The 12,991-nt window shown below is 42.9% G+C and overlaps 1 protein-coding gene across 1 annotated transcript; it reads left to right on the top strand.

The window, feature by feature from the left end:
* The first annotated feature begins 4,356 nt into the window (after nucleotides 1-4,356).
* On the top strand, nucleotides 4,357-11,062 carry LOC139565852 (extracellular matrix protein 2-like). Its single transcript, XM_071386475.1, has 4 exons — nucleotides 4,357-4,537; nucleotides 4,870-4,946; nucleotides 5,440-7,021; nucleotides 7,218-11,062. Exons 2-4 carry the CDS (start codon nucleotides 4,880-4,882, stop codon nucleotides 8,314-8,316), a joined length of 2,748 nt encoding a protein of 915 aa, XP_071242576.1. The 5' UTR covers nucleotides 4,357-4,537; nucleotides 4,870-4,879; the 3' UTR covers nucleotides 8,317-11,062.
* Nucleotides 11,063-12,991: the final 1,929 nt, after the last annotated feature.

Genomic DNA, 12,991 nt, shown 5'->3' with positions numbered 1-12,991 from the left:
GCTTTTGGAGTGACAGGTCCGCCCGATTGGCAGTATTCAGCTGCGCACCAGGGAACACTACATTGTTTTCTGCAATGCGTTAGGTATACATGACGAAATGCTCCGTCTTCGACATTAATGGATACATATGAGAAAAACATCATAAAGATGGATTTTCAACTGAGTTTGACCAGTTTATTCGACGTTTATTGTGACTTTTGGAATTTTTCGTTCCATGCTCCAAGAGTTGATGGACATGTGCTCTCCACAATGCTAGCCAAAGTTGCTAATTCGACAGAGGAAATGGACATTCTAAAACAAAACAACGATTTATTGTGGAACTAGGACTCCTTGCACTACATTCTGATGGAAGATCATCAAAGGTAAGATAATATTTATGATGTTATTTTGTATTTTTGTGGAATATGTTGGCTCCAACATGGCGGAGAATGGCTGGGCGCTGTCTCAGAATATTGCATGCTGTACTTTGTACTAAAGTTATTTTTTTAAATCTACCACAGCGGTTGCATTAAGAACCAGTGTATCTTTCATTTGCTGTACAACATGTATTTTTTAGCAAAGTTTATGATGAGTTTTTTGGTTAGATCACGTGACTGTCCAAAATAACTCTGGACAATTTGGTGCATTATGGCGCCGTATTCACAATGTAAAACCACGATTTGCTATAAATATGCAAATTTTCGAACAAAACATAAATGTATTGTATAACATGATGTTATAAGACTGTCATCTGATGACGTTGTTCAAAGGTTAGTGATTCATTTTATCTCTATTTGTGGGTTTTGTGAAAGCTATGTTAGCGGTGAATAAATGGCGTTGTGTGTTTGGCTATTGTGGTGAGCTAACATAAATATATATTGTGTTTTCGCTGTAAAACACTTAAAAAATCTGAAATATTGGCTGGATTCACAAGATGTTTATCTTTCATTTGCTGTACATCATGTATTTTTCATAAATGTTTTATGATGAGTATTTATATATTTCACGTTGCTCTCTGTAATTATTCTGGCTGTTTTGGTGCTATTTGTGACGGTGGCTGCAATGTAAAACTACGATTTATACCTATAAATATGCACATTTTCGAACAAAACATAAATGTATTGTATAACATGATGTTATAAGACTGTCATCTGATGAAGTTGTTCAAAGGTTAGTGATTAATTTTATCTCTATTTGTGGGTTTTGTGAAAGCTATGTTTGCGGTGAAAACATGGCGTTGTGTGTTTGGCTATTGTGGTGAGCTAACATAAATATATATTGTGTTTTCGCTGTAAAACATTTTAAAAATCGGACATGTTGGCTGGATTCACAAGATGTTTATCTTTCATTTGCTGTATTGGACTTGTTAATGTGTGGAAATTAAATATTTCAAAAAAATATTTTTGAATTTCGCTCGCTGCGAAGGCAGTGGAATGTTGTGGGTGTTCCGCTAGCGGAACCCCGGGGCGAGAAAGGTTAATAATTAAAAATTGGATGTAATAAATGTATCACTAGCCACTTTAAACAATGTCACTTTATATAATGTTTACATAACCTACATTACTCATCTCATATGTATATATTGTACTCTATACCATCTACTGCATCTTACCTATGCCGTTCGGCCATCGCTCATCCATATATTTATATGTACATATTCTTATTAATTCCTTTACACTTGTGTGTATAAGGTAGTTGTTGTGAAATTGTTAGATATTACTGTATGGTCGGAACTAGAAGCACAAGCATTTCGCTACACTCGCATTAACATCTGCTGACCATGTGTATGTGACCAATACAATTTGATTTGATTTGATTTGGCTATGAGGTGTGGCCAGTCATCTTCTGGCTGTGCGGGGTGGAGATTATAACAGAACATGGCCAAGATGTTCAAATGTTCATAGATGACCAACAGGGTCAAATAATAATAATCACAGTGGTTGTAGAGGGTGCAACAGGTCAGCACCTCAGGAGTAAATGTCAGTTGGCTTTTCATAGCCGATCATTCAGAGTATCTCTACCGCTCCTGCTGTCTCTAGAGAGTTGAAAACAGCAGGTCTGGTACAAGGTAGCACGTCCGGTGAACAGGTCAGGGTTCCATAGCCGCAGGCAGAACATTTGAAACTGGAGCAGCAGCACGACCAGGTGGACAGCAAGGAGTCATCAGGCGGGCCAGGTAGTCTAGGTGACCTCACACACTGCCTATACAGTCCATATCCCAGCATGCCATTTTCCCTCCCTCCCTCCCTCCCTCCCTCCCTCCCTCCCTCCCTTTTTTCTGGGAAAACAAAAACAAAATTAACCATGTGTTTAAAAATGTAGGAAGAGTTTATCATTTCATGGAGTCTGTGAAGGAAAAAACCACATAGAAAAGTGGTAAGCAAGTTAGCTCCAAAAAACAGTTTTTCACCAAGTCTAATGAATTGATTGTGTTATAGCAGGGTTCCCAAAATGGCTGTGGTTTTATTTGGCACCCCAAGTTTTCTGAGCACAAAAATGTTTCCCCCCCAGGAAATCAGATCCAAGTGATTTTAATGTAAGAAATCTGTTCCGAAGTATTCCCATGCACAATAGAAAGACGTGGTCGTATGCAAATGTAAGCAAGGTTTGAAATTATTATGTTTTAGTCAAACATTATATCTGTTTGGGCTTCTTGCAGTCTGCAAATGATTTGTAATTATGTTCCGGCCCACCGACCCTCCGCTCAATAAAAAATATGCCCACGGCTGAATCTAGCTGATGATCCCTGTGTTATGTGTTTCATGATGCTTGTATCTAAACCAAAGTAGATATTTTTAAGATTGTTTTGTACAACAGTTAGAGTCTCTATAAGCTGCAATATGATGTCTTAAACCTAGCATGAAATTGCATCCTTGTAGCTGTGTGGGCTAATATAGTCAAAATGTTTGCCTTGGGGTAAGCTGAGCCAACGGCCACCATATCCCATATAAATAATGATTACATTTAGTCAGTTCTATGCCCAGTATGCAATAAGGTATACATGTGAACGAACTTGAGTGCATTTTTCTTGTTACAGAGCAGACATCATCATGCCCTGTGTGTAAAAACGTAACACAAGCAGGGGTCTACCCCCCCTGAGATTCTTGAGAGAGCAGCCAAGGAAGTGACAGAAGGGAAGAAGTCCATTTGAACAGCAGCAAGGGAAGAAAAGTAGACTGAATTACACTGAAGAGGTACATTGACGAAAAGAAAACAAACATGAACCTGTGTGAAAGAGAGGCTATGATAGATTAACAGAGCCACACAAGGTCTTATCTGATGACATGGAGTCTGAGCTTGATAAACATATCAAACATCTCACGGACCAGTTTCATGGGCTAAGTAGTCTAGAATACCATTTCATGGGCTAAGTAGTCTAGAATACCATTTCATGGGCTAAGTAGTCTAGAATACCATTTCATGGGCTAAGTAGTCTAGAATACCATTTCATGGGCTAAGTAGTCTAGAATACCATTTCATGGGCTAAGTAGTCTAGAATACCATTTCATGGGCTAAGTAGTCTAGAATACCATTTCATGGGCTAAGTAGTCTAGAATACCATTTCATGGGCTAAGTAGTCTAGAATACCATTTCATGGGCTAAGTAGTCTAGAATACCATTTCATGGGCTAAGTAGTCTAGAATACCATTTCATGGGCTAAGTAGTCTAGAATACCATTTCATGGGCTAAGTAGTCTAGAATACCATTTCATGGGCTAAGTAGTCTAGAATACCATTTCATGGGCTAAGTAGTCTAGAATACCATTTCATGGGCTAAGTAGTCTAGAATACCATTTCATGGGCTAAGTAGTCTAGAATACCATTTCATGGGCTAAGTAGTCTAGAATACCATTTCCCTTGACATAGGGGGGCGCACAATTGTCCCAGCGTCGTCCAGGTTTGGCCGGTGTAGGCCGTCATTGTAAATAAGAATTTGTTCTTAACTGACTTGCATAGTTAAATAAAGGTTAAATACATAAAAAATGGCTCAACATACCCCCTCTCCCCTAACCCAATGCACTATCAATGCATCCGCTATGGGTCAAAGGTCAGGCACTTCCCCCGGAACCACTTGCCACCACGGTGTCACCCGCCGGGCTGCTAATGCCCCTCTGGAACAAGGGCAAACAGAATCCCCCCTAAAACCACCTCTCCCCTTTGACCTCCCATCCATACATTGACCCCCTCATCTCCCGTTTTTTTTAACCTTTCCTGCTATTGATCTTCCCAGATTCCACTATCCTGGAGGGTCGGTGTGAAAATTCCCTTTGAGATATGAGTATTCAGAGTCATTACCCGCCGCCGGCTCCCGGCCCGGAGTGTGTGTGTGAAAACTCCCCACAGAGAGGGGACTCTTAAATAGGTCATTAAAGTCACCCGTTAGCCCCCAGTTTAGTCGGGGTGTGTGTGTGTGTGTGTCATACTATTTGGGGCTCCTCATTCCTAGAGGACTGCTTGGTTCAGCAGCTTTTCTCCTTGCATTGAGACAGTTTGGTATGACTCCCACTGGACAACACACAGATGCATGATATTGGCTCTGACGTCTAAGGGCACAGCAGGTAAGCAAGACTGACACCCATACATCTAATAGATAGAACTTCAGATACTACCTGCTCTATTACTCTAGATCTATGTTGGACATGTAGAGAACACCTACCTTATCTATAGTAGTTACCGTTTTCTCTTGCAATACATTCTAGACAGAAAAGATTAGGCCCATTAATTATTTTTTTGAAAAGTCACTCATACTAGTGGGAAGATCTAGAAAGTTAATTTCAGATAGTATTTTTTTGCTTTTGATAAGGAAATAGTTAGAGACTCAATTAGAAACTGTTGTTGTTATACATGATACTGTCTCTTAAGTTGTTGGACTACGGTTCTTGTCTTTTAGATAGAAGATCATGGAAGAACTCACTCTGCTACTCTGGCTCCTGATAGTTCCTCTTCAATCATTTGTACTTCAGCCCAGTAAGTGCCTGTGAACTTTCATCATCCACACGATCTACACACTGATTTTACATTCACAAACTTGAATAACTAATTCAACAACTTCTAATTTACAATAGCTTGATTTTCTGATCCTCCTAATTGTCTGATCTGTTTGGAAAATGCATCATGTATGTGTGCAGCAAAGGAACCTAAGTACACTTGAATTCAGATGTTTCCACACTGCATAGGAATAATGTTATTTTCAAACGAACCAAGTCTGTTAACATATCCCAGACTTATTCAGGCAACCTAGTCACAGGTTTGAAAAGAACCGGAGCCATTTGCCAAATTTTGGAAAATAATTTAAAGTACTGAAAGAAGTGGTTATATTTTATTATGCTTCTATTCCATTATGAAAATAACAACTGCAAACTTTGTAAAATCTCTGTCAATATGGCCCACATTGTCTGTAACTTTGTAGCGAGTGCCTAATCTTAAGTGTCAATACTAAGATACTGCTGTGTGTGTCTAGAAGTGGAAATGATCCCCATAGAAGACTCGGTCAGAGAAACAGATCCCTGGTCAGACTGGAGACCTGAGAGACTGAGGGAGACCCCAACAGCAGATGAAGAGGAGGGTGAAGAACTCACTGCAACCCACCCTGAAGAGAGGAGGGATGAAGAGGGGAGGAGCGAGGAAGGACTAACTCTAGAGACTGACTCTGAGAAGTGGAGAATAGAGGAGGAGAAGGGGGCAGCAGAGCAGGAGGGCCATGAGGAAGAGCCAGGGATGGAGGAAGAGAGAACGCTGGTTGGAGGGCATGATTACAGAGAGAAGAAGAGATTTGAAAATGGGGAGATAGAAGCTGATGAGGAACATGAAGAGGAGGAGAAGAGAAGAGATAATGGAGAGGGGAGACATGAAGAAGGGATTAGATCAGATGATGAGGAGAGAGATGGTAAGGAACAGAGATCATATGGAGGAGAGGAGAAACTAGAAGAAGACCTGAGAGTTGGGGAAGTTAAAGAACCCAGTGTAGATCAAAGCGAGGGAGACTACTTAGTAGTTACACACATAGACCTCCCCCCTCCAACCAGCACTTCCTCCTCTCCTGTAGAAAAAATAATGGACACTCAACCTGTCAATCAAGCTATCAACAAACCCATGTCCCCTCCCCCTGCAGATATGCCTGTTCCACTTTATGATGTCACTCCTCCACCTGCCACTCAATATGGCCCTCCCCCAGTTACACCCTCTATCCCCTCTATCCCCTCTGCTCCAGAGGCAGAGGAGGCCATCTCATTGGCGGATAGTGAGCTCATTATTGTTCAGAGTGTGACTGACAGCTCCCAGACCAACCTCAGGGAGTGGGAGAGTTTTGTTTCCCAGGCTATGGAGGATAAAGTTGGCCCAATTGTCAAGGTTTCAATCAATGACAATCAGACTGAGAGGAACAGCATTGTCTTTCTCAAAGAGACAGAAAATACAGTCAAGCAGCTAAAGTCTACAACCAAACCAAAACAAGAAAAACCCACAGCCAAGGAACTGCAACCTACAGCCAAACCAAAAGAGATGACAAAACCCACAGCCAAGGAACTGCAACCTACAGCCAAACCAAAAGAGATGACAAAACCAACAGTGACGGAACAGACAAACCCTACACCCAAAACACTAGACACAAAGCATATACCCAAAACACTACACACAAACTCCACACCCAAAACACAACAGACAAACCATACACCCAAAACACAACAGACAAAACCTACACCCGAAACACAACTGACAGCGCCTACACCTGAAACACAACTGAGAAAGCCTAGATCTGAAACACAACTGACAAAACCTACACCCAAAACACAACAGACAAAACCTACAGCCAAACCAGCAGTGCCAAAACACACAATGAAGCTGACATCGACCACCAAGAATCTCAAGACAAAGACAGGGAAACATCAAAAGAAAGACAAAATAAATGAGAGGAAAGGTAAACCTCTGAAAAAGGACAACAAAACCAAAGAGACAAAACAGGAGAGGAAGGAGGGCACAAATCCGGCATACTTCCCCTACTTCAAAGACAACTACTGTCCCCCGGAGTGTGCCTGCTATGGACGGTGAGATGTTCTCGGACTAAATCAGGCTTACTATTGCCCATTTGTAATTAATTATATTTTATTATTATGCTATTTCCATAGTCTTATTTAATCACCCATACCATTTTGTACAGTAATGTTTGTTGTGTGCATAATGTATACGTCTTTACATGACCACATTCATTACTCCAATGTTTTCTATTGTCCCCTTTCCCAGAGTGGTCCAGTGTTCCGACAAGGGGGTGGAGAAGGTTCCGTACGGCATCCCTTATAACTCCCGCTACGTCCTCCTGATGAACAACCGCATCGACAGCATTCAGCTGGACCTGCTCAATGAGTACCTGTCCATGGAGTTCCTGGTGCTCAGCAACAACCGGCTGACAGACGGCTCCATCGAGGGGGCCTTCGAGGGCATCCCGGCCCTGAGGCGGCTCTACCTGGACCGGAACCTACTGGAGAGCGTGCCCACAGACCTGCCCGCCTCCCTGGAAGAGCTGCGTCTGGATGACAACCATCTGAACGTGATGTCGGAGGGGGCCTGGGCCCACTGCCCCGGCCTGCTGGTCCTCAGCCTCAGCAACAACAGCCTGGGGAATGGGAACGATACTCTCCCCGCCAGTGTGCTCTCACCTCTGGGCAGCCTGCGCACCCTCAGCCTGGACCACAACCGGCTGGCCTCGGTGCCTCTGGGCTTACCGCTATCTATCAGGGAGTTGTACCTCCGTGGCAACCTTATCCAGAAGTTCCCAGGGGAGGCCTTCATGGGTACCTCAGAGCTGGTGATTCTGGATTTGAGCGCTAACCGGCTAACCAACCATGGCCTGCTCAGGGAGTCCCTTGTCAACGCCACCCACCTGGAGAGCCTCAACTTAGAGGGCAACCAGCTCAAGAAGGTACCCCGCCACCTCCCCTCTTCCCTCAAAACCCTCAACCTGGAGGGCAACCTCATCTCCTCCGTGGGCAAAGCCTCCTTCCTCCACCTCCCCCACCTGGAGCACCTGGGCCTGGCCAGTAACAAGATAGCCAGGGTGGCCTTGGGGGCCTTCAGGGCGCTGCCCGTCCTGCACCAACTGGACCTGTGTCACAACGCCCTGAACCAGGTGCCCAGGCAGCTGCCCCGGGGGCTACACTCGGTGGCACTCACACACAACAAGATCCACTCAGTGCCCCGCGATGCCTTCTGCTGGGGGGGTTCAGACCCCGGCCTCAGCAGCCTGGTGCTGGTGCAGCTGGAGCACAACCTCATAGACCTGGGCCACCTGGACGCAAAAGCCTTCCACTGCCTCAGAGGCTTCCAGGTGGTACACTTCTACTGAGCTGCAGTCTATAGAATCCTGCAGGACAGTCATACTGCAAATATAGATTATAGACAATCCCACAACTGAAAACAATTGCAGTGTTTTTTCTGCTCAACCTGAAAGTCCGTTGGGCTCCAACATGGGGGTAAAATGTTCTGCAATACACATAGAGAAACAGACATCATGTCGGGAGCTGATTTTGATTCAACATTACAAGATAACAATGCAAGATGGCCAGTTGAGTGAACTTGGATCTCAATGTGGATAGCTATACTGTACTGTATGTCGTTGCTTTGGGTAAAGCTGTGATTGATGGAAGCCGCGATAAGTGTTCAGCAAAAATACTTACTTGAACCGCTCCCATGAAGTCTGTGTTGAAAGACTATGGCCTACTTCAAGGTCAATGATGCCACATGCAGTTGAAGTCGAAAGTTTACATACACCTTAGCCAAATACATTTAAACTCAGTTTTTCACAATTCATGACATTTAATCCTAGTAAACATTCTCTGTCTTAGGTCAGTTAGGATCACCACTATTTTAAGAATGTGAAATGTCAGAATAATAGTAGAGAGAATTATTTATTTCAGCTTTTATTTCTTTCATCACATTCCCAGTGGATCAGAAGTTTACAAACACTCAATTCGTATTTGGTAGCATTGCCTTTAAATTGTTTAACTTGGGTCAAACCTTTTGGGTAGCCTTCCACAAGCTTCCCACAATAAATTGGGTACATTTTGTCCCATTACTCCTGACAGAGCTGGTGCAACTGAGTCAGGTTTGTAGGCCTCCTTGCTCGCACACGCCTTTTCAGTTCTGCTGACAAATGTTCTATGCGATTGAGGTCAGGGCCACTCCAATACCTTGACTTTGTTGTCCTTAAGCCATTTTGCCACAACTTTGTAAGTATGCTTGGGGTCATTGTCCATTTGGAAAACCCATTAGCGACCAAGCTTTAACTTCCTGACCGATGTCTTGAGATGTTTCTTCAATATATTCACATAATTTCCATGCTGCCACCCCCGTGCTTCACGGTAGGGATGGTGTTCTTCGGCTTGCAAGCCTCCCCCTTTTTCCTCCAAACATAACGATGGTCATTGCTGCCAAACAGTTCTATTTTTGTTTCATCAGACCAAAGGACATTTCTCCAAAAAGTATGATATTTGTCCCCATGTGCAGTTGCAAACCGTAGTCTGGCTTTTTTATGGCGGTTTTGGAGCAGTATGGCGGTTTTGGAGCAAACATTCCTTGCTGAGCTGCCTTTCAGGTTATGTCGATATAGGACTCGTTTTACTGTGGATATAGATACTTTTGTACCTGTTTCCAACCAGCATCTTCACAATTTCCTTTGCTTTTGTTCTGGGATTGATTTGAACTTTTCGCACCAAAGTATGTTCACCTCTAGGAGACAGAATGTGTCTCTTTCCTGAGCGGTATGATGACTGCGTGGTCCTATGGTGTTTATACTTGTGTACTGTTGTTTGTACATATGAACGTGGTACCTTCAGGCGTTTGGAAATTGCTCCCAAGGATGAACCAGACTTGTGGAGGTCTTGGCTGATTTATTTTGATTTTCCCATGATGTCAAACAAAGAGGCACTGAGTTTGAAGGTAGGCCTTGAAATACATCCCCAGGTACACCTCCAATTGACTCAAATTATGTCAACTAGCCTATCAGAAGCTTCTAAAACCATGACATAATTTTGGGGAATTTTCCAAGCTGTTTAAAGGCACAGTCAACTTAGTGTATGTAAACTTCTGACCCACTGAAATTGCGATACAGTGAATGATAAGTGAAATAATCTGTCTGTAAACAATTGTTGGAAAAATTACTTGTGTCATGCACAAAGTAGATGTCCTAACCGACTTGCCAATACTATAGTTTGTTAACAAGAAATTTGTGGAGTGGTTGAAAACGACTCCAACCTAAGTGTATGTAAACTTCCGACTTCAACTTTATGTGACTGTCAGCTGTATCTTAGCAATCTTATCATTGGAACAATTGTTAGCTAAATGTGTTTCTATTTAATGTTGTCATGTGACTTAAAGTGCCATTAGCGGTCTGGAGGAGTCTCTTTTCTGGAAGAGTGTGAATTGGCGAGTAAATGGCAAAGCCTTATTAACAAAAGCAACTCCATTTCAACTCACGTTGGCCTAATTCGGGCAAGAAACTATAGCACAGTCTAGGAAAAATGTCTGCCTGCTGCAAAATTATTCTCCAAAAGCCCTTTATTAATTTCCAAAACCACCTCCAGATACTTTTCATAAGAGGGCTGAGGTAATATTTGATTGCCTATCGTTATTTAAGCCAAAATGTGTTTATCTGAAGGCAAGTTTATTTTCTGGGTAAGAGCTTGGCCGTGCTGCACACCAAATCTTTGGCTTGGCTGCTGGTTATTGTTCAAGGGCACCACTTGTTTTTTTCATGCCTCATAATGGCCTCTCCAGTCCAAATGTTTCCATTCTAAAGCGTTCTCTCCGCTTCCTGTAAACAAGTTAATAAGATATGTTTTTTTATATAAAATGTGTATACAGCCATGTCTGGTGATTAACTGCACCAAAATTATCAAACATCCTGGGAGAATAACACATTCAAATCAGAGTTTCTTGATTAGATAATGTTTTACCCTGTAGCAATGATGGATAACTGCTGTACATTGCAAATGTATCCATGATTGGATGTTGATACTGTGCATTCGGGAATGTATTCAGACCCCTTGACTTTTTCCACATCTTGTTACATTAAAGCTTTATTCTAAAATTGATTCAATTAATTATTTTCCTCAACAATCTACACACAATACCCCATAATAACAGAGTGAAAACAGGTTTTTAGACATTTTTGCAAATGTATTACAAATAAAAAACAGAATTCAGACCCTTTGCTATGAGATTCGAAATTAAGCTCAGGTACATCCTGTTTCCATTGATCATCCTTGAGATGTTTCTACAACTTGATTGGAGTCCACCTGTGGTAAATTCAATTGATTGGACATGATTTGGAAATTCACACACCTGTCTATATAAGGTCCACTGTTGACAGTGCATGTCAGAGCAAAAACCAAGCCATGACCTCTGAGACAGGATTGTGTCGAGGCACAGATCTGGGGAATGTGTTTGGATGTTTGGCCACTAGATGTCAGTAACATATAGAGGGAAAGAGAATGAAGTAACAGGTAAAACCCTAACTTTATGCAATGAATACATTTATGATGAACAGAACATTCAGAGGCAGATTTGGCCCTGCTTCAGTAGCCAAAAATTAAATTGCTGCAATTAAAATTCAAGGAAGTTTATTTTTGGCTGAAAAAAAGTCACTTAAACTCACACCTGCATGGTCTCTCTCCTTCTCATACATATACTGAGTCAGCTATCATTTGACATTATAGTCATCTCTCTTATCCAGAGAGACTTACAGTATTAAATCCATACATTTTCATAGTGGTCCCCCTTGGGAATCAAAGCCACAACCCTGGCGTTGCAAGCGCCATGCTCTACAAACTGAGCTACACGGGAAAATAAAGACTTTCACAGAGTAGTGACAGCTTGTGATCCTCCTTTTCAATACAGTGAGAGTATTTACCATTTACACCAGGAGAAATAACGGAGGGTAAAAGAAGGGCTGAACAGTAGAGAGAAAGATGATACACAGAATCTAATCTAGAGAGGGGAGTGATGTGATTGGTGCTCTCTCTCTCTTTCTCTCAATTTCTCTCAATTTCTCTCTCCCTCTCTCTTTCTCCCTCTCTCTTTCTCTCTCTCATAACATTGCTCAGCTACGTGGCAGTGCACCCATAAGGCCTGTGAAAGAGGAGGAGGAGGAGGGGGAGGGAGATGAGCGAGGGAAGGAGAGTGAAAGGCAGGATAGTTCCAGACTTCATTTTCTCCTACGTGCACGGAGGAGAGACACTTTTGGCAGGCCTGGGGTTCACCAGCACCTCCCTACGGTCCAGCAGGACCTCCGCTCTCACAGCACTGTCTACCTGACGCTACTGCCCCCTTCCCTCTTCCCTCTTTTTGTCTCTCTCTCTCTTGGTCTCTCTTTTTCTCCCTTTCTCTTCCTCTCTCTCTCTCTGTATCTCTCCCTATTTGTCTCCTCCCATTTCCCTCTCCCTTCTTTCCCCAATCCATCTCTGTCTTTCCCTCTCTCTCCCTCCCTCTTAGATCATAGATCTTAGATGACACGTGTCAGGCTTGCAGGTGTAGGTGTGTGTGTGTGAATTGTGCGTGTGCATGCGTGTGTATGTGTGTGAGCACGTATTTACACATGTATGTTTTTATCTATCTCGGTTATTAATAGCATATCACACCTGAGGCATGTGAGTTGGTCTCAAGCTAGAGTTTGACCCATAATGTTAGCAGCCTCTAGCTTCCCTCATGACTTGTTGTGACATGAGCACAGCGGTGAAAGGCTGTTTTCTGAAGGGCTGCTTATTTGTGTACCTCTCAGTGGTTCTCTGTTGGACGTGAGATTAGTAGTGAAAGGTGCAGGCTGGCATCTCAAAATAACTCTCTCTGTCTGCCCTCTCTGTCTGTCTCTCTGACTGCCATATCAGTCTGTCTATCTGCCCTCTCTCTGTCTGCCCTCTCTGTCTGTCTGACTGCCCTATCAGTCTGTCTATCTGCCCTCTGTCTGTCTGTCTGTCTGTCTGTCTGTCTGTCTGTCTGTCTGTCTGTCTGTCTGTCTGTCTGTC

This window comes from Salvelinus alpinus, chromosome 37 (assembly GCF_045679555.1).
Source record: "Salvelinus alpinus chromosome 37, SLU_Salpinus.1, whole genome shotgun sequence".
Taxonomy (NCBI): domain Eukaryota; kingdom Metazoa; phylum Chordata; class Actinopteri; order Salmoniformes; family Salmonidae; genus Salvelinus; species Salvelinus alpinus.
Note: the sequence above shows the minus strand (reverse complement) of the source record. Positions and strands in the feature narration are given on the sequence as shown.